The sequence below is a fragment of the Drosophila pseudoobscura genome, chromosome 2 (genome assembly GCF_009870125.1).
Source record: "Drosophila pseudoobscura strain MV-25-SWS-2005 chromosome 2, UCI_Dpse_MV25, whole genome shotgun sequence".
NCBI classification, from domain to species: Eukaryota; Metazoa; Arthropoda; class Insecta; order Diptera; family Drosophilidae; genus Drosophila; species Drosophila pseudoobscura.
The window spans coordinates 11,465,557-11,493,511 of NC_046679.1; the positions used below are offsets into that span (position 1 = coordinate 11,465,557).

The 27,955-nt window shown below is 47.7% G+C and overlaps 2 protein-coding genes across 4 annotated transcripts in view; one reads left to right on the forward strand and one right to left on the reverse strand.

The window, feature by feature from the left end:
- Positions 1-27,955, reverse strand: part of timeout (circadian regulator timeout) — a 68,243-nt gene that overhangs the window by 6,642 nt on the left and 33,646 nt on the right. The window lies entirely within an intron of this gene.
- Positions 1,501-26,168, forward strand: 2mit (leucine-rich repeat-containing protein 2mit). 3 transcript variants are annotated; one of them, XM_033379192.1, is made up of 5 exons: positions 1,501-1,732; positions 2,299-2,446; positions 2,512-2,762; positions 15,926-17,751; positions 20,558-26,168. In XM_033379192.1, the coding sequence occupies exons 4-5, from the start codon at positions 16,762-16,764 to the stop codon at positions 23,021-23,023; spliced, it is 3,456 nt and encodes a 1,151-aa protein (XP_033235083.1). In that variant the 5' UTR covers positions 1,501-1,732; positions 2,299-2,446; positions 2,512-2,762; positions 15,926-16,761; the 3' UTR covers positions 23,024-26,168. The 3 variants fall into 3 exon arrangements, with proteins under 3 accessions (XP_033235083.1, XP_033235082.1, XP_033235079.1); XM_033379191.1 differs by lacking the exon at positions 1,501-1,732 and adding an exon at positions 1,770-1,828 and having other exon boundaries at positions 2,299-2,762; XM_033379188.1 differs by lacking the exon at positions 1,501-1,732 and adding an exon at positions 1,853-1,953 and having other exon boundaries at positions 2,299-2,762.

The following is a 27,955-nucleotide window of genomic DNA, read 5'->3' on the forward strand; positions in this document are numbered from 1 at the left end:
GACTTTAGCTGGTGCTGCCTTAGCTCCGGCTTCTGGCGATGCACCTGCAGCAGGCATGAAATGGCAGCGCACCAAAAAATGTCAGCCAACCCGAGCTGGATTTCAGCCAGGACCTGCAGGCAGCACGAGAAACAACTTCATTTGCTACCCAGCCCCCAGAAGCCCCGCTCCGGGACCCCTTTGGTAGCAGGAGGCACCAATGGAATTTGCTGCGTTGCATCGCTTTATTAACGTCTTGAATGGGGCCGGTTGTCGTTGTCGGACTCGTTGTCCCTGTCCCTGTCCCTGTCGTTGCCAGTGACGCTATGCCCCATCATTAAAATACAATTTTCTGTGTCAGGTTCAAGCTGTAAGCCCCAAACACGGCACACAGAGCAGTAGACATGGGGCATGCAACACGAACAGGAGTGTTACAGGACGGCAGGACTATGGTGATATTAGTGCATGTCTTTTGGGCTGCCTTTGTAGTTGCATTTGTTGGACTGACACCCCGAACAGGACACCCTGGATATAACCCCATCTCTTCCTTTGGGCCCGGCCGTCCTGCACGGCCATTAAACATGAACCTCGTTACGGCGTTGCTGATGTTCTCGTTATGGCGGCAGCTCCAGGGTGTTCTTGGTGCACGGACACGACACGACACGACGGCACAATGGCACTTTGAAAGCCACACTCGCCCTCGTGCCTTTAAGATCGCTCTCCCCAGGAGTTCTCTGATGGCTCAACGGCTAATTGCTGGGTAACCTTTAGTCGAGGTTAGCCCAAAATAATACGTATATGTCCCCTGTTGTTGTGGCTCAGCTTTGTCTGTACATCGCACTTTCAGGCCACACTTAATGACTTTTGCGCGTCGCACACACCGGACCGGACCGGACAGGACAGGACAGGACACCTGGCCTCCCCTGCATCTGACCTTCGGAACATGTTTTAGGCATCCTGCAGCATGCAAACAAGAACGTGCCTGGTGTTTGGCTTGCGGTCTGCACCAGACTAGGTCCCCCACCCCACACTTCCTGCCTGTTATATTTTTCGGTAGCAATTAATTTGAAGTTCAACACGAGCACGGCAGTGTCAGCGACAGCGTCAGAAGGGGTGTGTATGCGTGTGCGTGTGTGTGTGTGTGATTATTACATAATGTGGACAGTGTCAACAGAAGTCTAAGGAGGGGGTGGCGGCTCCAAGATTGTGACTCCGAGCGGCCACAACTTGAGCTACCACCGCAGAAGCTGAAGGCCGAGCCGGACGAGCAACCATCCCGGCGAGTCAACACGGTTTCAAGGACTCGCAAATGCTAACAGGTGACGACACACACACTCACAGGGACACTGCCTGGCGGGGGCATAAACAAAATAATAACAAAACGCAGCGAGCAGGCAACACAAAGAGCAGAGCGCCGCAGGACTGCCACAAAGAGAGGGCCGAGAGATTCAAAAGAGAGAGCCGGCGCAGGCGCAGGCGCGGCTCTCAAGTTCGAATTTCGAAGTTCGAGCACTAACCGAAGCCGAGCACAGCAGCCCGAGCTGGCTTAAAAGCATGTCCTGGCCGTATGAGGAGCTCAGTCTAGTGCTGAATCCACCACCGCCAGGACACGCGACACCCACAGCCGGACAGTGCGAACCTGACGTTGACAGTGCTTTGTGCCGAGTAAAGAAGCAACAAACTAATTAGACCATACCCGACCGCTGCCCCGCGCCGTCATAATTTGTGCAACTAAAACTAGGGCCAAGACCAGGTAGCAGATCACCCCTTAAGTGCTTAAGTGCTGGCCAGGACCAGTACCAGGACCAGTACCAGTACCAGGCGTGTGCGAGTGCGTGCATGAGTGAGTGTGAGTGGAGTGTGAGTCTGCTTGATTTGTTGTCTGTGGCCTGCTTCCGCTCGCAGAAAGCAGAAAGTCAAACTTTTTCTGGATGGCAGACACCAAGGCGTCGCAGCCTGCGTCTCCGGGATTGGGTTAGTTTTGTTTAGTCATGTTTCCGTAGCACACTTTCGAGCGCTGCACGTCCTCCGTCCACATTTGGCCAGTGGCCACATTTAATACATATACCTATACGTTTTAAGCCAGCTGCGTGCCTGGCTCATTTCCGCCCGACCCCACGTACACCGCATATATGAGTGTGTTTTTGTGTGTGTTTGTGTGTGAATGTCTGATGGAGTGTGCATAATGTTCATAAAAGCCAAACGCGCTCTCTTGACTTTGAAATCAGCTTACTTCCGGCAGGACACCAGCCAGTCGCAGGAGTGCAGGAGCCGATCTTAAAGCTGTCAGCGTGTAACTTAAAGTGAAATCTATTCCAGTGCCCCACCAACCAGCAATCAGCAACCGTGAAAAAACCTTAAAGCAAACACAAAGCAACGTGAGATAACCATAAACACAACCCAAAGAGAAAAGAAAACGACCAGAGAAAGCGAGCAAACAGAATAGAGCCAAACAAAACAGTGCAAAGTAAGAGAAAAAACGAATTTTAAACGTCTGCATATTAATCAACGTGCTACCAACACGACGAACAGTCGTCTCCCCGACGACAGCCGGAACAGGATCAAGTCCTAGACAACTTATCACAGAGGATTTACGGACAGACAGAGCAAGAACACGGAGTGTACACTCCGGCAAGGCAGAGCTAATCAACGGCCACAGACGAAGCAGAGGCCACTCCCACTGTGTCTCCCACTCAGCCTCCCGCCAGGAGAGGGAGCAGCAGGAGCAGCAGGAGCAAGAGCAGCGGCCGCCTCATTTGGCCACTGCGGATTATGTTAATTAGGTAATTTTTGCTTTGATTACTCGTACCTTGGGGGCTCTGCAGCAGCATTTTTGTTTGCTTTTGGCCCGCCTTTTATGCACGGTCCTCCCGCTTATGTGTCCGCCAGTTGTCCGCCACTCCAGTGTCCACTCTGCTGCCACACTGCTTACATATTTATGAAATTTTCATGCAAATCGAGCTAATTCATTCACATTTTACCGCTGCTTCCACTTCCAGTGCCGCTGCTCAGTTTTAATTTTCCGCCTTAATTGCAAGACAATTTTTTCGAGCTGCGTTCTTTGGGCTGCTGTCTCGATTCAGTTTTAGTTAAGAACTCATAATGAGCCAGACACACCAGGGAAAATTGAAAAAGTTTTCCCACATTTTAATTTACCATTTTCTGCGGCACGGTGAAAGAAACACAATCATTTCGAGAATTAATTGCCGAGCTGCTCGAGTGGAATGACAACTGCCAGTCCATTAGGAGGCTAATCAAAGGCAAATGAAAAATTGAAAATTAATTGCATTCGCCCGAAACATAATCAACACTTTCCAAATCAATTTATGGCCGTCTAATTAAAATTTAAATGAGCATTACAGAATGGAGACCAAACGCCATCTGCCCCCTGTGCGGAGCGAGAATGGAAGTTGCATTAATTATTGCCAGAATAATTTATTTAACAGCTGACATTTAATGGTCAAGTGCACACAGTTTGCGTCAAGTCGCTTCTTGATTTGATTTCATCAAATAAAAACATTATGTGCCACAACAATATCAAATATTACTCAAATCCAACAGCATGGCCATGTGTACACATGTATGAGTATTGTGCCCCAAAGGCCATACCAATAACCAAGCCATAATTGCGGGCAGTTCGCCCAGTCAATTGCACAATTCCATAAATTAAGGCCTACATAGATGCAAAGAGCAAAATGCAAATCCAAGGCTCCATAGAGAGGACTTGAAGACGGCGAGGGCCAAGGGCTTAGCAAAACAAACTTGTGAATGGTAATGGAAACAAAAACAGAAACAGAAACAGCCAGATGCCGGGAGGCTTTCACAACTTTGTGTACAGCCTGCTCCTGCTTCTGTTCCTGCTCCTTCTTATCGATAATTAAATTGTGAAACTGCGAGCTGGGGCCCCGACGGTGGCCACAATGGAAATGTGGCCAGAAATCTTGTACAAGTTTTTGGCACAGTCTCCGCAATCGTAGTCGGTGGCTGGCTGGCCTCGATGGTTTTCATTTTCAATTTAATTTGATTGATTTCTGCTTCGCTTGTGGGATGGCACATGAAATTCATACGCCTGAATTATGCATGCAAAGCTGTTTTGGTGCTCATGGAAAAGTATTATGCAATTCCTGTGGGACATTCACTTATTTATGTGGCGCACAATCGAGGCCAAACATAGAACACAAAGCCGAGTAAATGATGTAGAAATAAATATCACTTTATGTACGATACGTGGCCAGCGGGAGTGTATCCTTTTGGTGGCGAAATGTCGGGCATAAAGCATTTGACAGGCGAATTAAGCCAACGCTAATTCGACTTTTATCTATCTTGCCAATAAAACTCCGCCAGGCAGAGCAGCCACCGGTTCAGGTGCTCGGAAAGCCATAAAGTCCGTTCCGGGGTGGCAATTAATGCAGCCTCAACATCTAATTAGAAGGCAGCAAAAGTGCCGCCAGTCGGGCCAGATAACACACGCACCTCAACCTCTTGGGGCTGGGCTGGTGGTAAGGCCAGCCCCTGTCTATGGGGGTGGGTTGACAGGACGACGGAGGCTCAATTAAGGGTGCCAGGGTGTTGCGTAAGTGCCTCTCGTGCGGTTAAGAAGCAGCAACATGGAAGGAAACATGATATTCTTGCATAACAACACGAAAATTCAAACTCAATTTACACAAACTTTTAATCAATGCTTCGAAAAGTCGAATATGAAGGATGGGTGTGTCTGCTGCTGAAATATGGAACATTTTGATCTAATTAGTGGCCCAAGGCTTTGTTGAAGGATCTATAATAGAATTTGCATCAGCTCTCGCCAATTACACAGCTCTGAAAAATTGCCAGTGATTCAGGCAAAGTTATTGCTCGTACGAGCATATGGTGTTTCCTACCACTGGGCGTATGAGTGATGCGGGTAGCAGCCGCAGCACTCGAGACAGGCTGGCGGAGCAAGTAGAGCGGGGAGAGAGGTGGAACCATCCTTCCTTCCCCCCATTGTGTGCGGCCAACTCGGGCACCTGCAATCACGTGCCTCGTGTTGTGGCAATCAAAATCGTTAGCTGCAGCCCGAGCGAAGGCAGAGGAGGTCGTTCGCCCACGTACGGCGGCGAATAATCAAATATTTTCGCGACTACAAAGGGACGCAGATACCACGACAGCCAGTTGAAACTTAAAGCCAGTGAAAGTAAATCCGATTTAGAGCCGTAAAACGGCAGCAGCCACAACGGTCGGGTCTGAGGGTCTGTCAGAGGAAGGAACTGGAGCTGACGCCCGCACTGGAACAATTTGCATATTTATGAAGAAGAACGGCCTTTGATAAAGCGCCCATAAGGGCAGGGCGGCTGCAAGACGGGCCCGGCGGTTGCTTTAAGCTGCTCCAAATTGAAAAACGCAGACAGCCAAAAGAAAAGATACAAATGTAAATGCCTCTGAGTCGAGGATAGGGCTGGGCTGGCGAGGGGATTGCAACAATAATCTGCGCTGATTTACGATTTACAGGCGCGAAATAGACATCGTCCTGGTGGAGGCAGCGTCAGATCCAATTGTGGCATGGGGAAACAGACAATTTGCGTGAGCAATTTGCAGTTGATGGCGACACACGCCCCAGTCCTCACATACCCCGCTCTACAGTCCTCGACAACCACCCCATGGGCTAAATTGTAAAACATTTTTGCGAGTGCGAAACAGCAAAAATATTACACACTGATTTTGATCGCTGGCTTTATTTTTTCAAGGGCTGCCTTTCACTTAAAATAAATGGCAGCCGACAATATAAAAGCGAGAATCCGTCTATCCGTAGCGAATGTTTAACACAGAGTTTTTTTTTTTGCCCCCAATGCGTGAAATTTTAAAGCAATCGAGAGCAAATGAAGCATTGTAAGAGTTTAATATTTATTTATTCCACTTACATTTTACAATCCATTTTGAGGAGTCGGAAAACAATTTGAAGGTCTATAAATCGCAATCATTTTAGTACACAGAAATGTCTACAGATCGGGTACTCCCTACCCACACATTTCGAAGCAGATTTAAGTGCCAGCAGATCAAGTGAGTGACAGGTGAAAGCCTTTCTATTTCTCTGCAATATTCATAATTAGTCAAACGCATAGCATGCACAAAATGTGAAATATTTTCCATCACTGAATCCTCAGCAATGAACTCATTTTGTAATAACTTCTAAGATATATGTACTAGAATATTTTCCATTGGTTTTACTTGCATAGTAAAAAGCCTTTCAGCCCTACTTTCCTTCTTGACATGCATAAACAGGCTATAAACATACTAACACAGGTGCGTAGTCGGAAATTATATGAGGAGGGGGATGAGATATATCCATACTGAGCAATGCAGAACATTATGAATTATATTTTCACTGATTTCTTAATTGCTTTTTCGAATCACGAGGGACTCTTCAGAGAGGCAATGTTTAGAGTGCCTGCTCGGCATGCAATGGTCACCTAATTTTTGTGTCCAGGATGAACAGGATGACCAATCTAGGAGATAAATTCAGAGTAGTTCCGGCTTAAACGACAGTCAACTTTCCGGGTAACCCCCGTGTCGAACCCCCGTCGACTGAGACTCTGTGCGGCAACCGTAACCGTAACGCACACAGGGAAATCTCACCGTAATGCCTAATCCCAGACATTAAAGTGTTGCGCCAACAAAGTGATTTGTTGTAGACAAAGCGGCCGCATACTGAGATGCCCCCCTCGACCTGCGCATCCTCATCCTGCTGCCGGGGCCATTATTCCCCCTCATCAGTATCGCACAATGGGAACGAGGCATTGCAAATAATCTTTGCAGTAAATACGCAGCAGGAATGGAGAGGAAAAAAGCCCCGCGTGTGTCTGGGGATCATTATTTGCCCAAGTGGGAAACAAAACGTCGGCAAAAAGTCCTGCGAACCAAATGTCGCACATGACTGCGGCATCTGTGTGCGTGTGAGCGTCTCTCTCTATGCGCCCTCTCCGCTCCATACGTATGTGTTTGAATGTGTAATTTAAGCATTAGAGACGCGTAAACCTTAACGGGGCGCACGGGGCAGGACTCGCGGCGCAGGGGAAGGCACAGCCGCCACACACTTGCACACACTGGCACACACAGACATGAAAATTGAATAAATTATGCGTGTCATCACATGCCGGGAACAGGCTGGGCGGGGGCCAGGAGTAGATGGAGATGGAGCAGCCGCCACCGGCTTAGGTTGCCTAGCTACCAGCTTCCAGCAGAGCCGGCACAGGGCCACGCAATTTGTGTGCGACGACGACAACATTCAACGGCATTTAATTAAGCATTTTGTATTCATCGGAAATGTCATAAAAATTACGGCGAACGAGAGGGATTGGAGGGGCTTGAGGGGCTGCACATGTTGCAGGATACACGGATATCTGAATATATGGCTTGCGGTGCAGCAAGTGCAAATAATCGGGATTTGCTGAACCTTTTCAAGAGCAGTTACCAGTTACCAAGCATCTTTCCTTGCTGCTGTCGCTCTCACTTTTTTGAGTTTTCGCTGATAATTTATTTATGCCTTTGGGCCGAGTTCCTCCCTTGACGCCGAGTCACGTAGCTGGGCGACAAACCAGAAAGAGGAATAGTAAAAATATGCAAAATAGTTGAGGGGGCCACCTACGCGGCAACTCCGGCATATCGCATTTCAAGGTCTAGCTTTAAAAACTGTATAAACAGGAGGGCTCCAGTAGGATATCCCGCAAGGGCTTTGAAGTCAGAGAGAGGGTATCCGGCATACCCTTTTATAACCTTTCGTCAAGTGAGACTCCCACCAATGCCAATCCCCGAGAGAGGGGAAGGCTAAAACAATAAGCAGCTAGGCGACAAAGTTTCGGGTCGCATATGCACATTTGTGAGTGGGCTTGTAAAGTTATCCTTGAAAATATTTAGCAGCCACTCAACTGCGGTACGTATACGCCCAGTTAGCCCGGCATCATCATGGCCCAGGCCCAGGACCCCCGAGGCGACACCTACAAGGCACCTATGTGCCTCCGAGTGTGTGTGTTGTGGAAAACTTTTTTAGACAGCAAACACTTTCGCATCGATTTTCCTCGCCTTTTTTCTTGCCGTCGCCGTCGCTGTCGCCGTCGACGTATCCGTGTGCAGTGGCTGCTGGCTGCTATTTTTCAGCTGCCTCAATGCTGTTTGTTTTTATTTTCACACTTTGGCTTTGGCTTTGGCTTTTAGTGCTGCTTGCCACAGACGCACACGCTGGGACAGGACAGACACGGACCACCGGCATCATCATTTGGTATTCAGCGTGGCATTAAGGTCAGGATATCTGGGATTTATAAGTTTTGTTAGCAGTTACTCGAAGGCCCCGCTGCGCGTTTATTTATGCAGGCCAAAGGAATGGCCGTCGAAAGGAAACGAGATACATAGCATACCCGTATTAATATGCGTGTGTGAAGGGGGGGAATGCCCCTGGCAAGTGGCTTGCACTTTGCCACATCATAAGTGGCAGCTCCTTTGGCAGACATTTATGTATAATTTAAATCGAATTAAATGCCAGGCCATCAAATAAAGTTAAAACTCTCCCTCTCGCACACACAGAGAGGCTTCGGCACTTTTCGCTCCCCACTCCCATCATTTTGTTAACATTTTCCATTTTTCGAGCCGCACATTTTTTTGAGCGATCCAAGCATAACTCTGGCGCCTGTTGTTTAAACTGTTTCCTTGCTGCTGCCATTGTTGGACAACAAAAGTTTCGTGCCACGCCCCTGCCGCCGCCTGCACTTTCGACACTTTTATGCCTCACGGTCAAATTGTTATGGCTTATAATGAATGCCAAGCTGGAGCAGGAGTCGGAGCCGGAGCCTTACCCGTAGCCGTACCCGTAGCCGGAGAAAGGCGAACAATAAATGTTGAAAATAAAATATGCGAAATGCAGCACGCCGTGTGGGCGGACTTCAATGGAGGCGTTCGTGGATGAGGGCGTGGGCCACGGCGGCAGCAACACAAGCAGCATAACAAATTAAAAACTTTGCCGAGTTTTTCCTCTTTTCTTTGCCAGCCGAATGCCAGCAAAATGTTTTGCCATTAAAATATGAAAAATTGCTTAATAATTCAGCCTGGCTCGAGGCACGTTAAAGCATTGAATGAGCCTGCGAAACGGGCAGATACGTATACGTATCCAAATTCGATTTGATCTAACCAAATCATGCGAAATATGGCGCAAATTTGCCACATAAATGGGGATATCAAAACACACTCCATTGAGAAGCTAAGGACGCTTAAGGAGTCTCATAAATTGCATCAAATCACTTTCAAACTTTTTCCAAACTCACCCGGGGAAGGCCTGCCCGGAGGGCGACAGGGCCTGAAGATCCCTCATTCGAAACACATTAAACATATTTCGTATGCTAATTCACTAATTGCCACTCTAATCATCGGCGCACAGTAGAAATTACCAGCATATATCAAGCGCCTCAAGGACTAAGGGACCCGAACCCTTGCAGGCCGCGTTGCGTGCTCAACTTGTGATTTCCGCCACATTAATTTCAATTCCACAAAAAGAAGAAGGCCCCTGGATGAAGGCGAAATCCAGCCCATTGTCGGGTCGGGCCAGTTGAGGACACGGCGCATTTGGTAAATGCCTTAATGGCCTAATTTTTGTTTTCCAACGCAACGCAGAGACAAAACACAGATACTCGTACACACCGCCACCGCCACCGACTCCGATACGACACCGACACACAAAAAATACGACAGTTATGCGTGTAATATTTTTTCCTTTTGTAAGGACTTCCAGCAGGGACTGGAGCAGGAGCTGGCAAATTATCATTGAAGTTTTGAGAGGCAGACGAGGAACAACAATCGTTAAGGGTTCGCCGAGGGTTGGCTGCCGGCTTGTGGCCCATGAAATGATGTCGTAAAAATTTAAAGTTTGCTGCCTTCTTTTGTTGGCCAAACCAGGCCCAGAGCCACCCCATAATTTGATACTCGAAAAATTGAGCGTAATGTGCGTTAATGTAAATGGCGCGTATTACTGACAAGTGCCTGCCCTGATAAATGGCTGGAAGAGGAGATTTATGCGGAGGCACATGCGCTAATTGTCGAAGAAGTTCTCAGTGCCAGGGAATGGATTGGAGGGTGGAACAGTATAGGCATCAGCTCCACAGCTCCACAGCTCTATAGTCATATCCATGTCAGAAGAGAGGAGGAGCAGGGAGCTAGAGAACTGCCAGCGAATCTGTCAGGGGATCAACAAGCGCCCGCCAGCTATGAAAATTAAAAGACACAAAATGCCAAAAGTTGACGACACTGTCAAGCAGGACCAGGACCAGCGGGGATCTGGGGGTTCAGGGAGCCACAGAACGAACAAACAACGCCGTTGACAACCACAATCAAAATAAAAGACGAAATATCCGGGGGAAAACTCGCAAGGGAGAATGGCAGGGTGGTTATGTCGAAGGGAGAACAGAGCTGAGACACGAAACACTCGTATATTTTTGTATAACGATTTTTTCATCCGCTCATCTATACCATCCACAACAAAGGCTGTTATAACTTGGTTACAAAGACAAATATTTGGCTTAATTTCAACGCAGAACTGGAGGTTCGATTTCCAGTAAAATCTACACCTCAATTGACTCAATAATCCTTTGAATCCGACGAAACTCCATACGATATATCTTCAAGGGTATGAACAGATTCGGCGCTTCAAATCATTTGCACTACCAATTCAATTTCAGGCAAGAGCACAATGGCCCATGGCCCATGGCCAAGTCAATGACACCCGAACTTTGCGGATTTTGTGAATTTCTTCTTGTCTCAAGTCTCTTCTCTCTCTTTTTGCCATTTTCCCTTGCAATGCGAAATGTGAAACCACTTCAAGAAGCAAGGAGGAAAAACGCATCCCAGCAACGGCCCAATTATTGATTTTGCACTAGTCTCAGATTTGTTTTCACGAAGAGCAAGAACTTTGTGTGCCGGCCACGGCTTTAAGTGTCTGCCCAACCAGAGATCCGAGGACGCACTTAATGACACCGCCAGTGGAGCAAGTCGGCCAGTCTCAAGTTATGTCCGAGCCGGAAAAATTCTGTCTACCAAAGCATGTGTGCGTGCGACTATAATCCGGCAGGCTATCAGCTTGCAGGAGGGGCGGAGCGGAGCCAGATAGACACGTATCTCAGATTTAATGGTCAACCAAAGGCAATTTGGCAAATTATTAGAAAATCATTGTGTCACTCTATGTGCCGGACAAGGAAATATGAGTGCCTATGGACCGCCCCGGCCAGACAGTCCCCCCAGCTACCAGTCAAGCTGTCAGCCACACAATTTGTCCGGGCTCCAGCCCGAAGTGCGATTGGATTGGGGCTTGAGGGGAAGCCGTAACTTGAGCATTTATGTATTAACCATAAGTAATATTTTAGCTTAGAAGGGGGCAAATGAGCAAAGGATGGAGAAGGAGAGTACTTATGAGAGGGCCCAACTCAACCATTTATGCACAGTTATTGAAAAAGTTTTTCAATTTCACAAAAAGCTTTGCCAAGCCAAACTAAGCCACGACAAAGGGGTTAAAAATATGAGTAACACAATAAAAATGAGTGCCAACCATTCCCCTCGGCCAACCCTTGGAGTACTGTCTGACTCCGAACGAGTCCCAGCCATCAGCGTTCCGTATTTTTTATTTAAAAAATTGTTTTGTTGCCCATTCACCACATCCAAGGTCCAAGGTCCCAGCCCAGAGATCTGCTGCGAGCAAAACCGAAATTGGGCTACCAAAATAAAGCCCAAGACGTAGTCAGGCACAAACACAGGCACCAAATGGAATACATAGAAAGTGGGAGGAGGAAGAAACGGAAGGAAAACCAACCAAACAAACACACACAAGAGGCCCTGGCTGTGTTGTGGCGGCCCAGGGCCTTCAGCGATTTTTCACAACACAATTTAACAAATAAAAGCAGAAGGAAAACTACGAAAAAGAATAAATAAGAGGAAAAACAAAAAACTTGTATGAGCACACGCACACAAATAAAAAAATAAAAGCCGCACACAAACACAAACACTCACAGACACAGACACAGACAGACATCGACAAAGGCACGGGCACAGGCACAGGCACTGACAAGAACAACAACAAGTTTATTACAGATTTTACTTATGTGTTTTTGGTTAGTGGGGAGGCAGTGGGCCCACCCCACTCCAGAGGCAGGACTCGGAGCAGGAGGGTGGTCCCTTTTTACCGCAGGGCATTAATAAAGAAACCAACATGACGGCAGAATGCGAAAGGAAGTCAATGACATGTGCTCCCAAGAAGTCGCTGCTCCCGCTGCTGGAGCCAACAAATCTCTACATGAATAATATTTCAAGGATATTTCGCAGAACTTTAACTTTTCACCAATATGGAAGGAAATGAATGAAGCTGGCGTCTGCCAGTGTGAAAGAAGAGATTTTGCTGGAATTCACCTGAGAAATGAATCTAAAATGGGAAATATTCAAGAATCTTATGTTTACTGAATCAACACAGCAACAGGAGTCGTTGAAACTTTTCTGCGAAACACGAAAGAAACCAATTTCGGAACACCCTCCAAGCACTGGCGAGAGTGCCTACACTTGAGCTATGAAAACCTCAACAGCCTGCTCTGCCTTTCGTTATCGATATGGTTTTTCAATTCCCTCTCCGTCCGACCCCCCATCGCCATCCCCAACCCCATCTGTCTGTCAATATCTTAGAGTGTCTGGGCGATTCGAACAGCCGCCAAATTGCCAGCTCGTTCAGGCTGACAGTCGAAAGCCTGGAATAAACTTTAATTTGAAAACTTTTATGCGCAGCAAATAAAAGCAAATCGATGGCTGCGAATCGCCAAAGTGTCGCAGCAAATTGTTTGCCAAGTGTTGGACATTCAGCTTAAAGATTCCGGATTTCAGCGCCGTTCCGATTCCCACATGCATATATGCACGTACCGGCACGTGCGGCCAGGCGTGCCTGACATTGACACAGATGCAGGATTGCCAGAGTGAGGATTCGCCATTATCGAGTCCATGTCGCTCACCCAAGGTGAAGGCGAACTCTATAAAGCCAACGGCAAAGCGGAAGTTTATTAAAAAGGCAGCAAACAAATTCAGCGCACAAAATAGAGCGGGGGAAGCGCATATAAAAAGTTCGGAAGCGCACTTAAACAATAAACATGCCCGGCATGCTGCGCAAAGAAAGAGCTACCGACCGACCAACCCACCAACCCACCAACCAAACAACCCACCAACCCAACAACCAGCTAGCCAGCAATAGCATTTCCATACAAATAAAGCAGAGACACACACAAAGGCTGAAAGGAAGCGGAGTAAATGCTGCGCATTACGTATACGCCAGCGTGGCTGGTAAAATGCTGAGCTTGAACTGCAGCCAGTCGAGACGGGAATAGATACAATTTTGTGTGTATTTTGTTGCACCATTGAGCGCGCCACTGAAGCAAAAAGCAGAGTCTCAAGCAAGGGCACGGGTCCGGGCACGGACACGGACACGGGCACGGAATGGCGCTGCAAGGAACTGTACGGCACTCAATGAAATCCAATGGGCGACTGGGCGACTGGGCGAGACGGGGGCGGACGAGGAGACCGGGCGGCCATATGGCTGTCCTTGCTGTCAACTGCATTTGCATTTGTTGATAAAGCCATGTCGGGTTCGGCTTTGAGTTTGGGTTCGGCTTGGGGTTTGGGTTTGGGTTCGGGTTCGGGCTGGGCATCTAAATACGTATAGAATAAATCACTGACGTATGTACGGCATCTGGGGGGCGCTAGAAAATCCAATTTCAGCTCTCACACAGAGTGCGCCTTGGATTTTATTTAAGCAGCACGCTTTCCTTTCTCAATTTTTTCTGCAGCTTTTGGCCTTTGCATCTCTGCTGTGCCCGCCTTTGTGCTCCTTCGACTTTGCCCTCTCCTTCTGGCATTTGCATCCTCGAATAATGCACTCGAGCACTTCTGTGCACTGCAAGTTATTTGCTTTGTCCTGGGCATTTGATTAACTAACAAAAATATGCAATGAAAAACTAACTAAAAAGCTGAGCACAGGACAGAAGAGACGCGTTCCATATAAAATTTGCAATATAGACCCTAGGTGGAAGGGGGGGGCCAGCCCGAGAAAATTCCTCCAAAGATCCCTCGCTAATGTCGGATCATAAAACACAGCCAGAGTACAGGAAAAATATGGCACAGCAATTTGCAAATTATTTTCAAGCTGGCATAAAATAAACTGACAAGCGCCGGGAAGGAGAAGAGACCCCTCAACAAAAAAGGCACCCCTCAGGAACTGTGGACTGGGGGATGGTATGCGTCAATCTTCTCCGAGCAAACAGACAGTCCACGTTGTTGCTGCTGCTGCTGCTATTGATATTTCCCCCATTTGTTGTTGGTTTTTGGAATCGACTTTCATGTCAATTGACTTGCGTACATCTGCCTGCCTGCCTGCCTGCCTCTCTGTCTGTCTCTCGAGGGGTGTGGTGGTGCGTTGACTGAATGTCGCCAAACTTATGGCCCAAATTTTACTGTTACTCGTTCTGTTATGTAAGAAAACGGCACCAGATGAAATGAAACGCCAGCTCCTTGATGATATTTGTCAATAAATTTAACGTAAACCAGCCATGGCTTTTCTGCTAGACATACTCGTATACATATACATATACTAGTATGTATTTGTGGTTATGACTTATAGATATTTGTATGCCATAAAAGAAAACAATTTACAAACAAAGGTAACAGACATGACTGGCTCCTGCCATGTACCCAATGGAATATTTTCCTTACAGAGTGATGCCAGTTTAGAGGAGGATTCAATTCATTTTAAACAGAAACAAAAGAACATCCGACTCTTGTTTGGAAAGCTTGATCCACGGAAGCCGTTTGGGTCCCAGCTGTTTCCATATGTCAAATCTGTCAAGGTGTCTACGATTTAATCCATTAAACGTTGCCAAACGTAGCCCTTTTTTATCAGAACTTTCGACTCTTCGAAATGTACATTCCATAGACCAGAGATATAGAAATGTTTCTTAGATTAAACAATGGAGAACTTGAGCATTTGGTTTGTGGAAATGAGTGTAAAATGGTTAAATTAAATTATATGAAGAGTCGAATCCCAAAACTGACTGTTACACACTGTCACACTGTTAACCCTGCTGAAGTGATCACCCATGGAATTCATCCATCAACGCAGTGCAATCTACCTTCACTGTTGGGTTATCAAAATGCCAGGTTCGACTTTAAGTAGACATTGACAAATTAATTTTCCAGGATTGAGTTCCCACAGGAAAAATACGAGGCAGCCAAAGACAGGACAGAGCAGAGCAGAGGAAAGGAGAAGAGAGCATACATTCGAGCGTCATTAGGCCGGCAATGAGTAAATCAAATTTGCGTCGTTTTGGGGCCAGATGCTGTGGGTTGTCGGGCTGCGGGGCTGCCGGGCTGCCGGGTCGTCGGTTGACAGTTGGGTTGCACACTGGCTTTCCTGTCGCTTGTCTACGGCGGAAATGAAATGACCCAGTCAAATGATTTATGGCAAACAGACGGACACACACTTGGGCCTACATTCGAACATATGTTGGGAGCGGGCTGGGGTTTATTGCCGAAGCTTAGTGGCGTGCGGCTGACAGGCAACCCGCCCGCTTGAGCCGCAACCAAAATCATGGCTCGTTGCTGCTGCTGAGCATGTTGAAATTATAATTTCATTAGCTGCAATCAACATAAAAATAACACTCAGGGCAACTGCCAAAGCGCTTTGAAGTCGTAAAGCCAAAGTAGAAATTAAGAAGGGATAAAAAATACACACACACACACAGACACAGAATACACAGACCCACAGATACGCAGATACACGCTGAGAGAGCTGAGAGCGAATTAAAAACAAGTTTTACCTTTGGCACATTTCACATTCAAACAACAACAACAAAAATTAAAACAGAAGCAAAAGCAAACGCGTAATTACAAGCAATTTTTTCACGTTTTATTACAGATTTTATACACGCGAGGACAACGACGACAACGACGACAGGGGAGCACTTCCCAGTGTAATGTGACAACAGCTGGCCATAACAAAGAGCAGGATAACAACAACAACAACAACAGCAAGGGGGACTGGAACAACTGGACGTCAGAGGAGAAGCAATGCTCGCTTTTTAATTGACATTTGCTCGAGTAGAGTTGCGTTTTGTTCAACAGCAATTAGCTGGCCAAGCAAAACTTACCCGAATCAGGGAAAAAATACAACAAAAAGAACCAGAAAAAGAGAGGGAAAATAACAAAAGAGAGCAATTAAAATTGTAAAACAATTGCAGAACGCTGAATTGAAAGGAGAACAGCAACAACAAACGACGGCCACGGCCAAAATAGAATGATCAAGTTGATTTAATTAAAAATTCAACATTTCACCCGGCGCCCCCCGGCAATGAAATTTTAACAAGAACGTCGAGCAATGGCCGCTGGAACGGAAACGCAGCCATTGCCATTGGCAGTGCCCTCAGGCTCCGGTTCAGACTCCGGCTCAGGTCGAGGCTCCGGCACCTGCTGTTGACAGTTGTCACATGCTCGGCCAAAGGCGCGCACGTGACGCCCCCAGCAAGTGAATGAATGAATGAATGAATGGCTGAATAAGGAAATGAATGACCCAGCACCCATCCGGGGCCGATCCGAAACCAGAACCAGAACCAGAACAAGAGTCAGCCATATTCAAAATTGAACGTTAAACGCTTGCACGTACAAAGCATAAATTCCAAGTGAAATAAAGGCCATTTGCCATCAGGAAAAAGAGTCTACCGTAATAGCCGAATACGGAAAACGGAAAGAAGCAAAATGGTGAAAATCGTGGTATTCAAGCCACCCCTCCGTGATGTGGGCCTGGGCCTGGGCATGGCCCTGCTTCTGGCCTGGTCATCACTGCTAACAAGGGTTGTGTGCGCCCACAGTGCGGAGGCCTCGTCTCGGGCTGCCGCCGACAGGGAGGAGCAGCAATTATCGCTCCAGCCCCTCGGCCTTAGTTACCAGAGCATCCACCGCATGCTGCGCGACGAGAACGAGCCGACCAGCTTCAGGGGGGAGCTGCGGTACCAGCAGAAGCGCTTCATCCAGACGAGGCAGAAACGGGAGCTGAACGCTCCCGCTAACCGGCTGAACCTCACCAACCGCGGTCTGCGGGAGTACAACAGCAGCAGTGGCCAGTGGAAGGGAGACCTCCAGGTGATCACGTCCATTGACCTGAGCAACAACCGCCTGAGCCGCCTCAGTATCGACCATTTCCAGCAGCTGCGGCAGCTGGATGTGAGCAACAATTCGCTGAGCGGGATACCTCTGAGCCTGGCGGACACTAGCCCCGCTCTACCGCTAGTGAGCCTCGATCTCTCCTGCAACCAGTTCAGCCGCCTGTCGTCCAACTTCTTCGCCCAGCGCCTCCCGCAGCTGCGGCACCTCAACCTGGCCCACAACCGGCTGGGAAACGTTTCGCGAGAGACGTTCTACAACCTACTGGAGTTGCAGACGCTCCTGCTCAGCCACAACAGCATCTCGGACATTGACTACGAAACGTTCCTGGCTCTGCCCAACCTGCAGCACCTGGACCTGTCGCACAACCGCCTGAGGGGTTCGGCTATTCGGGCCCTCCAGGGCATACCCGACTTGGTTAGCCTCTCGATCGCCCACAACCCGCAGGTCGGGGTTGCCATGCAGGAGTTTGTGGCTTCCTGGAGTCTCAAGGAGCTGGATGCCAGCGGCACAGGCCTGTGTCAGGTGCCAGCCGCCCTCGCCCAGTCAGTGCGCACTTTGAAGCTATCCGACAACTGGTTCCAGGTAGGTCCCAAGTCGACATTCCACATTGTAATCGATAAATTGCCGACTCCATGAGCCGTGCAACTCCAGTCGGAGCCAATGAACCGCAATTTGACGCTTTTGTCGACAATTAACGGCACATTCCGAGCAGACACTTGCCATCTCTGCGTCTGACTCTGCATCTACAGGCTCCATTTCTGTGCTCGGGGTCCTGCTGCCATTAATTAGCATCTGTTATGTGGCCTGGGCTCCTCTGCCTCTGCCTCTGCGTGCTTGAGTGCGCTTCCTCCCCAACCCCAGCCCCAAACCCAAACCCAAACCCAGCCCCAACCCAACCCAACCCAATACCCAAACACCAGTCGCTGCCTCCCCGAAGCAACCGCAAGGCAATCTTGCCACGCGTATGATTTACAGTTTGTTATTTTTAAATGTGCCCCGCCATTTTGTTTGCCTCTCTTTTGCTTCCGCCTTCTTGGCTGGAGAGCGGCAGCATGGCTGTAGGTAAATTATATTTTTTGCTAATTTTAGACATGAGAGTTATTATAGGAAAACAGGAAATTTATTTTATTGATTCTTTCTGCATCGACGGAATTTGCTGGAAAAATAGCGGCAATCAATATCAAATTAGCAAAGTTTAAAGCCAATTTGTAGAGCATAATGAGGGACACGTCTGATGGAAAAACCCACAAATTTTCAGTGGTTCGATTGTAAATACATAAATAAGTTTGTAAGTTAACAATATATGGAGTATAAAGTATCCAATAAGGTGTCCAAACTGAAGATCTTTTCAGCAAAAGCTGAGCCAAACTTAGATTCCGAATTTATAAGTATGAACCTTTGACTTTGGTGTAAACGTAATCTTAAAATACAATCAAATTTCAAATTGCTATGGCTTCCAGATATAAAATTCCATAAATCTTTTTGGTGGCCGTTATAGGAAGACAGTTGATACTCGTAAGACTCATGATGTGATAAAGTTGTGACAACTGTTTTTCTGCGAATAAAAACCTACAAAACTTGTCCGAGTCAGTAGTCTTACCATTTATTTATACGCTTTCTCCAGAAAACTTTTGACTAGCTTTTCTCTTCAGAAAGTTCTCTCCAATCGCTATAAATCGTCAGATTTGATTAATTTTAAGCTCGCAGTTCTGGCTGCAAGCGACCGACCTCGAGTTCGAGTCCAGCTAAGAAAATATTTGCCCCGAGTGGAAGTGGAAGCATTGTTCAACTGTTAGTCGGGCTAAGAGGACACGCCACTCAGGTCCAGTTAAGGACGTAATTAAAACACAATGTGGCCACACAATGGAATAGGAAAGTGCACTTCTCACTTTTCAACAAATGCGGCTGAGGAAAACAAAAGAAAATAATAGAAAGACGGGCATCAAGTCTTAATAAGTAATTCGCCCGAGGCAAAAGGAAGAAAAACCCAGAAGGAGATTGTGCTGGGCAGGAGCTGGAAAAAGGAGGCCTAAAGTAGACACTGTTAGCTTGATTGGCATAAGCAGCAACACGAGCTGAAGATTAGGGCGGCTCCAGCTCCAGCTCCTCCTGCTCCCCCTCCTTCTCCTCCTTCCTGAACTGCAGACATTTACACAAAAAACAGCAAACAGATTTATAAGGCAACAAAAATAGACAATCCCGATTGCATTATGAGTATAAAGCGAGGCCAGGCCCAGGCTGGGGATGAGGCTGAGGCTGAGGCCGGAACCCTCGTTCAGGTATTACGCTTAAACGGCTTCAAGTGTAGACAAGCAAATGCGCCGCATAAATTGGTTGCCGTTGCCTTTGACTTTGCTGCTGCTGTTGCCTTTGTCCATGTCGATTATGCCAGAAGCCGTAAAAGGTGCAAAAATGCCGCCTCGTAAGCTGTTTAGGGCCAGAGACAAAGGAACCGGGCCGGGCTGGGCCGGGCCCGACGCTCGGCATTAATAAAATAAGGATAATTGGCATAAGCATAATCACGTTTAAGCCAGCAGCCAACGTGCAGCTGAGACGGCTGACACACGGAGGCCCCACAGCAGAAACGAGAGCAACAGTCCAACTATCTATGCAGGAGCTTCCGCTCCTGGAGTGGCTCTTCCTCGCTGCTACCACTGCTCCTGCTCCTGGTCTGGGGTCCGGGTCCTGGTTCTACTCCCGAGTGCCTTTGTTGCCAAGCCATTTTAATTTGCTCGCCTGCCTGCTGTTGCTGCCAACGCTTTTGCCGCTGCTTTTATCGGCAGTCAACACGCAGCCTTTTCATGGCAAATTATGGCGTTTAGGGGCCCGGCCCCCAATTCCATGCCTCCTCATGCGCCCCATGCGCCCCATACTACTTATTCTCCAGTCTTCGCTCTTCTCCCATGTCTCTCATTGGCAGCACTGCCTGAGGACAGAGACGACGGCAGGCTGTCTGGATGGTTGCCTGGATGACTGGCACTCGTTTCATTTAACGAGTCGCGTCTATGTTTACTTTGGCGCTAGACGAGCACTGCCCCAGGGCACTGGCCGTGGCAGCAATCGCAGAAAGGGTAAAACGCCCGACGAGTCTTTTGAAGTAATTATAATGGCAGATTTAAGTTAATTTTTAAACAATGTCGCCTGGGCATGCATCTCGCACCTGCCCTCCCCATGTCAGCCACTAATCAAATGTCCTTGCGAAGAATAACTTTATGAGTGCTGGCATAAACTCCATAATTAACGGCTAGACAGAGGTACCTTATGGTTTGACCATCGTACAGAGAAACCCTTACGAAAGGCTATCAAAGAGGCTCCCAAGGGGGACTCTCTCTATTTTACAATATTGTATATATATTGAGTGACTATTTTTATGTTTACTCCCTTGCAGGCCATCAACTGCGGCGATATGGACAGCTACCCGTTGCTCCAGTACCTAGACCTGTCGCACTCTCGCATTGCCCATGTAGAGGACGATGCCCTGGGCCGCCTGGAGCTGCTGGAGTTCCTGTTCCTCGATCACAATCTACTGACGCGAGTGCCTGGCAGTCTGCCCACCTCGCTGGAGCATCTATTTCTGCAGAACAACCAGATAATGGAGCTGCCGCCGCAGTCCTTTGCAGGCCTAACAAATCTGCAGACTCTGGATGTGTCCGGCAACCGCTTAATTTTCCTCCCAGCTCTGGCCCTGCCTAAGCTGCTGACGCTGAACCTGCAGTCGTCAGGCGTGGAGAGTGTGAGTCAATCGATAGTACACACACTGCCGCAGCTGAGGGACCTGCTGCTGGAGGACAACCCCATCATATGCAGTGATCTCCTGGGCATTGCCGAGTGGGCCAGTCCGTGCCGCGCAGTCGATGTGGGTCAGCCGAGGGGGAAAATCGATTTGAAGCAGCAGTATCTGCAGTTCCACGACTTTTATGAGAACTTCAGCAGCCAGTGTGGCCGAAGGTTGGTCCTGCAAGGCTCTGAAGATGACAAAAGCCCACCCACTTGCAGCCTAACGACGAAGGCAGCAGCAACAGCAACCACTACACAGGGAACTATGCCAAAAGTGAAAGAGTCAAAGGCACAGGGTACAACGGCAGGGACAGAGGCAACGACAAAGCAATCAGCCGGTAACAACATTGCTCAGTTAACCACAAAAACTTTGCGGCCAACAGAAACAACTTCGTTAGCGAAAATTCAGCAGCAGCAGGAGCAGCAGCAGCAGCAGCGGCAGCAACAAATGCCTGGCATGCCAACTGAAGCAACAACATCGCCGAGCCTGCCAACTTTGGCTCAGACAAAGGCAACAACAGCGGTTCCCATTTTGGCAATGCCAGCAGCCACTGCCACTGCCACTGGTACACGAGCAACAGCAACAACTGCAATGAATTCCGACGAGCAAATGCTACAGCCACAAACAGCAACCAAACCCATGGGACTTACATTGCCAACGAACATTAGCGATTCTGCAACAACGGCGGCGGCAACAGCAGCACTAACAACAGCAATTGAAGTGCCACAAACAATTTCAGCTTCAGCTTCCCAAAAATCTGACAAAATGCCAGCTCAAGAACGAACCGATGATAAGGCTGATGACACAATATTAAAATACTCGGCGAAAGCCAAAGCCGCAGCCACGACAACAACACAAATGGCTGCAAGCGACACATCCGGTCAAGCAGCAACCGTGGCGCCACACAAGCACCCAACGCTGCAGCTGCATATTAAGGATCGCCACCTAATTGGGACGCCCCTGCTCATGCACAAGGGCGACGTCCTACTGGTGGATGCCGAGCAGTTGCTTCTTCCCGGCACAGCCACGGTGGCGGATGCGGACGCGGAACATCGACGACAGCTGGACGACAGCCAGCATCAGCGGCGGCAGCAGGAACAGGAAAGCCGGCAGACGTCTTCTGATAAGCGGCAGCCGGAAGCAATAAACGGAGACACAAAGTCGCCAACAAAGACCAAGAAGAAGCCATCGCTGAGCATCAAAAAGATGACCTACAGCACCAAGCATGCCGCCACGAAGATGCCACCATTGCCCACAGCTATGCCGATGCCAACAACCCCACGGACACAGCACCAGCACAGCAGCGTGAACACGCCCAAGGATGCAGCGATGGAAGAGCTGAGTACGTTTGCCCAACTGAAGGCCTACGTGGAGCTGAAGAGCGAGTCCAAGCCGGAGCACTTGCTGGACCAGCGCCTGGAGGGCCAGCAGACCCTGTCGAGCAGCCACCCCGGGGCGATGCTGTTGCTGGCCTGCGTCTTGGTCGTAGTGTTGCTTGCGGGCCTGGCCCACGTCTACCGCTGTGAGCTTCCCTGGCAGCGGCGCGGACGTCCGGGGCAGATGCGGCCGCACCATCAGCGCCAGTTCAACGAGAGCGACGACGCCCACAGCTTCCTGAACTATCAGGGATCTACAGGCAGCACAGCAGATCCTGCACGGCTCCAGAAATGGCACCACAGCACCCGCCGCGAGGCGCCCTACAGTTCGCCGCTGCACAATCTACAGGCCCGCGAGCTGCAGAGGCAGCAGGACAGGCTGCAGCGATGCCAGCAGTTTTATAGTGCTTCACTGGCCAGCAGCGCCTCGTCGGGCAGCAGTCGCAGCAGCCTGCAGTCGCCTTGCCACGAGGACAGCTACTCCATCGAGATGGCCCCCAGCAGTCCACCCGCTGTCCTGGGCCTTGACGGCGCCGTTCCCAGCCTGCCCATGGAGCTGCTCAGCAGTAGGAATTCCCGCCGGGACGCAGGAGCAGACAGAGTGGCAGCCACCGACCTGGGTGGAGAAACATTGCCGGTCATTAAATCAGTGAGCAGCAGGCTGATGGCCCCCAGCTCACGGCGTCTGGGTATCTGGTGACAAACCGTCTTCGGACAGCGGCAGTACGCGCCCTTCCAGTAGAGCAAGTCAAGCGAGTAGAGAGTAAGGTCCTCCCAGTCGGCCCCGGACCCGGCCCCCCTTTCCCCGGAAACTGTCAACTGCCAACTGTGCAAAATGAGTCATAAAGTTGAGAGGCTCCCAGGCGCCACAGACACGGTTCGGTTCTCAGTTCCGCAAACGACAGAATTTCTTTAGAACTATCTTTTCCAATATTAAGTTTTGCCTTACGAGCACTAGTATATTTACTGTCGGTGCGACAATCAAAATTAGCAACTGGTTGAGAGAGAGCAAAAGCTCCAGATCAGCTTTCTAAAAAATCCTCGAAACGGGAACTGAGAACATGACTGCCAATACATACGTTACATCGAGTTTGCCTCACTTGATTTATGATGCTTCGCCGCCCACACGTTGCAGGCCTCTTAGCGTTTAAGCTAGCAGCAACAATTTGTCATAAATTTCTGTTACGTATACGCCGCGTGCGACCGAACAACAGTAGCAGAAGCCTGTTCGCTAGACAGGCAGCCAAATAGCCCACGCGGGCAGAGTTTTTATGAGCCATTCGCTAGGGCAGGACAGACCGGACTGGACTGGACTGGGCCAGCCGAATCCCCTGCCAATTTGATGTCCATCTTGTGGTCGTATTTAGGTCAGTTTTCTTGCGGCCAGCGCCGTGTGTGGGCCAGTTAACTTTATATAAGTGCTTGTCCGTTGGCCACGATTAAGTGTTGTGATAGTCATGCATATAAAAATGAAATATCGATCAAGTATTAAATAACAGTTTAGTTTATGACAGGCTCAATTTCGCCTGTTCGAGGCCAGAAACCAAAAGATCTGGCAGCAGATGCTGACCATGCAATTGGCGGATACTATTTCGGATGAAATTGGTTGGCACTTGAATCCCTAAGTGAAAAAGACGGACGGACCACTCTGCACATTCCGCTTTCGGCACCCCTTTCTTTGAGCCTCTTCTAACACATTCAAGCGTCTATTTAAGCCATCCTGTCTCTATCCTGGGCGATGCTTGACTACCTCTTAACCTACATTCCAGGCTGCTTGAGATTCCAGAGTTTAAATTGCAATCTAATTAAAGTTTTGCCTCTGTCCTTTCGACAATTTCTTAGGGAATCCGAGTCAGCAGTCTCCCCCACTGCTGGACACACAGCAACCCCTCAATGGCCAAGTGTTGCCATCCGGCATTCTTCACCCCATTTCAAGATGCTGCCATCCCCAGCAACCACCACAACAATCAGCCCATCAGCCCTCACTTAACCTCATTTTACAAATTGACCAACACAACATATGGTGTAAATCCAGCGCAATGGCCAGACATCTAATCCGCCACGCCAAAAGTGAAATGTTGTAAAACTATTTGAGGATATACGTAGATCTATCCAACGGACATACAAATAATGCGCCAGCAAATCAAATTACCAGACACGCGGCCCGCTACCCCCCCAGCCACTCGGATAGATACGAGTGTAGGGGAGGAAAATTGGGCAAGGGACAGGCCGTAGACAGTCGTACAAACAGAGAACACAACAATTACATTAAGACACGATAAAAAGTTGTGCAACAATCTTGCGCCCCACAAACACTCGACCCCCAACCACTGAACCGAACTGAAGCGAACTGTGCTGAAGAGAACGCACTGGAGGAAGAGGACCACAATCATTGCACAGCTTTTTCAACTTTTTGTGGCTTTGTAATTGGAATACGAATACGGATACGTATACGAATACAAGAAGAAGGCGCGTGCACACGAGCGGCGACAGCAACAGGAAGTGGCCGAAAGTGGAGCAGAGATAGATATGGGATACAGTAGATAGACGGTACAACAAGGCGTTCGAGCACACTCCTTGGGCAATTCTGAAGGATTTATTCTCGGCCACAAGCGAGATTCCCCACTAAGCGCTCCCAACAACAATTAAAGTAATGCTGGCCAACACAACCTACGCCCGATTTGGGTGGGATTATATGGCAGGGAGACGGACGGCAGGGAGTCGAGGGTCGCTCCGAGTTGAGTCCGAAGGCAGGACGCACAAAATCTTAATTAAGGAACTTCCAAGTGGGCAAGTGTCAGGCAGCAGGCAGCAGGCAGCAGGAGGCATTTTTTCTTCTACTTTTTTTTTAGCAGTTTAAGGAAACCTTTTTATTTTCGACTTGCCAACACAGCACAAAATTCGCCCACAAAAGAAACAGTAAGCCGGACAGGGACAGACAGTGGGATCGGAAGTGGGAGGACGACCTACAATGGACAGACCCAAAGTCCGGTCCGGTCCAGTCCGGTTCGGTCCTGGAGCATTGTCAAATTTAATGAAGGTTTCCCCTTCCTACTATTCGCCTTTGATACAGCGCAGCTGGCCAAGATTTAGGAAGTTTTCCAGCCACCAAGTGAGAGGACCAACTCAAATGAGTTAATTCGATATTTGACACTTTGGGAGAGCACATTCCAGACAATCTCGGTGTGTGATGGCACCCAGATCTCAGATCACACATTTCTGGGCCCACACCATAGACCGACCAGTCGACTTTTGTCTCGTCTCGCCGCGCAGTTAATAAAGTTGGTCCAGGGCCAGGACGTAATTATTTGCCTGCTAAATGGCTTTTGGACGACATTTCGGGGCCGTAAATGGGGGCGATTTAGAAAATTATGTGAAAATAAGTTGCCTTTTGTTTGTCTATTGGCCGCTGGCAGTTGGCAGTTTCCAGTTGGCGGTCGCCGGTCGACGGTCGACGTTTGTCGGGCTCATAAATAACGGTACATAATTGCCCAGAGTCGGAAAATTGTGGCCGGGCAAAGGCCAAAAACGATACAAGCACCTCGGCCGGCAGTATGATAGCACACAATAATTAAACTTAATTGCGCTGTACATTGAAATGTCAAACTGTAAAATATAGTTCGTAATATTTACTTGTAGCGACGTTTGCGATACTTAAATTTCAATTCTCAATATTGCATGTACAATTTCCGTAGAATATGTATTTTAAATTTACAAAAATACAGAAAAAAACATATATAGAGAGCAAAAACAAAGTAAACCGAAAACCAGGAAACGCAATTCGAGTAACGTTAATATTTGCATTTAATTTGTCGGAAATCAAAGTGAAATGCGATAAAAAAAAAGCCACAATAACAGCAAAAACTAATTGCCAAATATTTGACGTACAGTTTGTAGCGTTGTTAGCCATACAAATATATATATATATAGTTATATGTATGTTTCAGATACGAGTATATATACAGATACAAAGAAATTACAAAAAAATAAAGCATAAAGCCGAGCAAATAATTATTAAACAAATACTTCTATTTACAAAAACACACCAAATATTTAGTTTATACAAAATGACGTGGAGCATTTTAATTAAACAACGGGAGGAGCTCTCAGAAACAGAAACCGAAACAGAAACAGAAACGATTGCAGAAATAAAATTGAAAAATTGAACAACTGAAATACAAATAAGAGTTGCAAAAATAATTTCCCTGGGTATTTGTAAATATATATATGACCATATAAATGTGAAAATAAGATAAAGACAAGCCAAAAAACAAACAATATCTATGCGAAATCGGAATATCTGCCGGCGGAGCGGTTCTACAATATATTTATGTGTGGTATACACACAAGAGTACTTATAAATGTTAGTCTTAGTGCTGCCAAAATCGTAGCGTAAAGGGTTGATAAAGCAGAACTAAGCCATATGTGTGGAGAGATTAGCATTAGAATTAGGACTAAGACAAACAAATGTATTATGGATATAGCAAATATAAATAGCAATTAAAACTGTATGTAAAGACATGGTAAACATTTTATGAATTCTTCTCGAAACCAAAAACCATTTTAATGCAAACCGAAATCGAAACGGAAAAAATGTGAAAATAATAAAATTGAGAAATTTATTTCATTTGAAAGAGAAAACCCACAATGAATGGTTATTTTTCCTTCGGGCAGAGGATTAAAATAACTACGTATAATGGGGAAAATGGAGTAATTTCATAAATGGCTGTGCAACGGAAGAGAATAAATGAAAGCGGAGTAAACGAAAATGAAGAGAGGCAGGCATCGAGAAAAGCAAACAATATGGCAGTTCAGTATCGACTCCATATACGTATTGGTTATTATTGCAGCTCGAAGAGGATGTTTAATTATGCAATTGCTGCAGTTTCGTATGAGAAAACGGATACTTTTGTGTGGAGCAGTAAGGGGAGGGACATACTTATAAATGTGCCGATAAAGGCAGGCTCGAATTCGGTTCAATATCGGACAACTAGCACCAGAACTGGAACACTTATTCAGTTCTTTAATACAGAACACACAAAGATGTACCATAACACTGACATCTGAATAAATAAGGAACTTTTTACCGAACTGGATAGATTCCAAGACAACCAATTAGAGAGACAAACAGTTCATTAGAGCACAACAAATGAAGTCGAGACCGAAGCCAGAAGGTCGTCGTCTGGCCACACGGATAATGGAGATCAAACCAAGCGATAAACATAAACGTTAAATTAGTGACACATGCGACAGTTAAGCTCGGAGCAAATGTGACTGGCTAAATTATGCCAATGCTCGCACACAACCCCCCATCGGTGAGGGGGTGGGCAAGGGGTTGGAGATGGGAAACAGGGGACTTCCCGCGAAGAAGTCACATGGTCAGGACTGGACGAAACGGGGGAGCGAAACATTTTTATTTCAAATCCAATTATTTCACATCGAAACTCCAATCAGATGATTGCGTTCAGCAACAGGAAGTGTTCACATATACATACATACATACATACATACGTAAATACGTGCGGGTGCATGTGTGTGTGTGAGTGTGTGTTGGTAAACCAACGACGCTGTGAAAATGGCCGACAAAATGAAAGTCAATTGGTTTTTCTTGTTTTGTTTTTCGTTTTTTTGT

Excerpts from the sequence above, each read along its gene's own strand:
- 2mit (XM_033379192.1), top strand. The coding sequence starts at position 16,762 with ATGGTGAAAATCGTGGTATTCAAGCCACCCCTCCGTGATGTGGGCCTG. Across the intron at positions 17,752-20,557 it reads TATCCGACAACTGGTTCCAG|GCCATCAACTGCGGCGATAT; the intron begins GTAGGTCCCAAG and ends ACTCCCTTGCAG.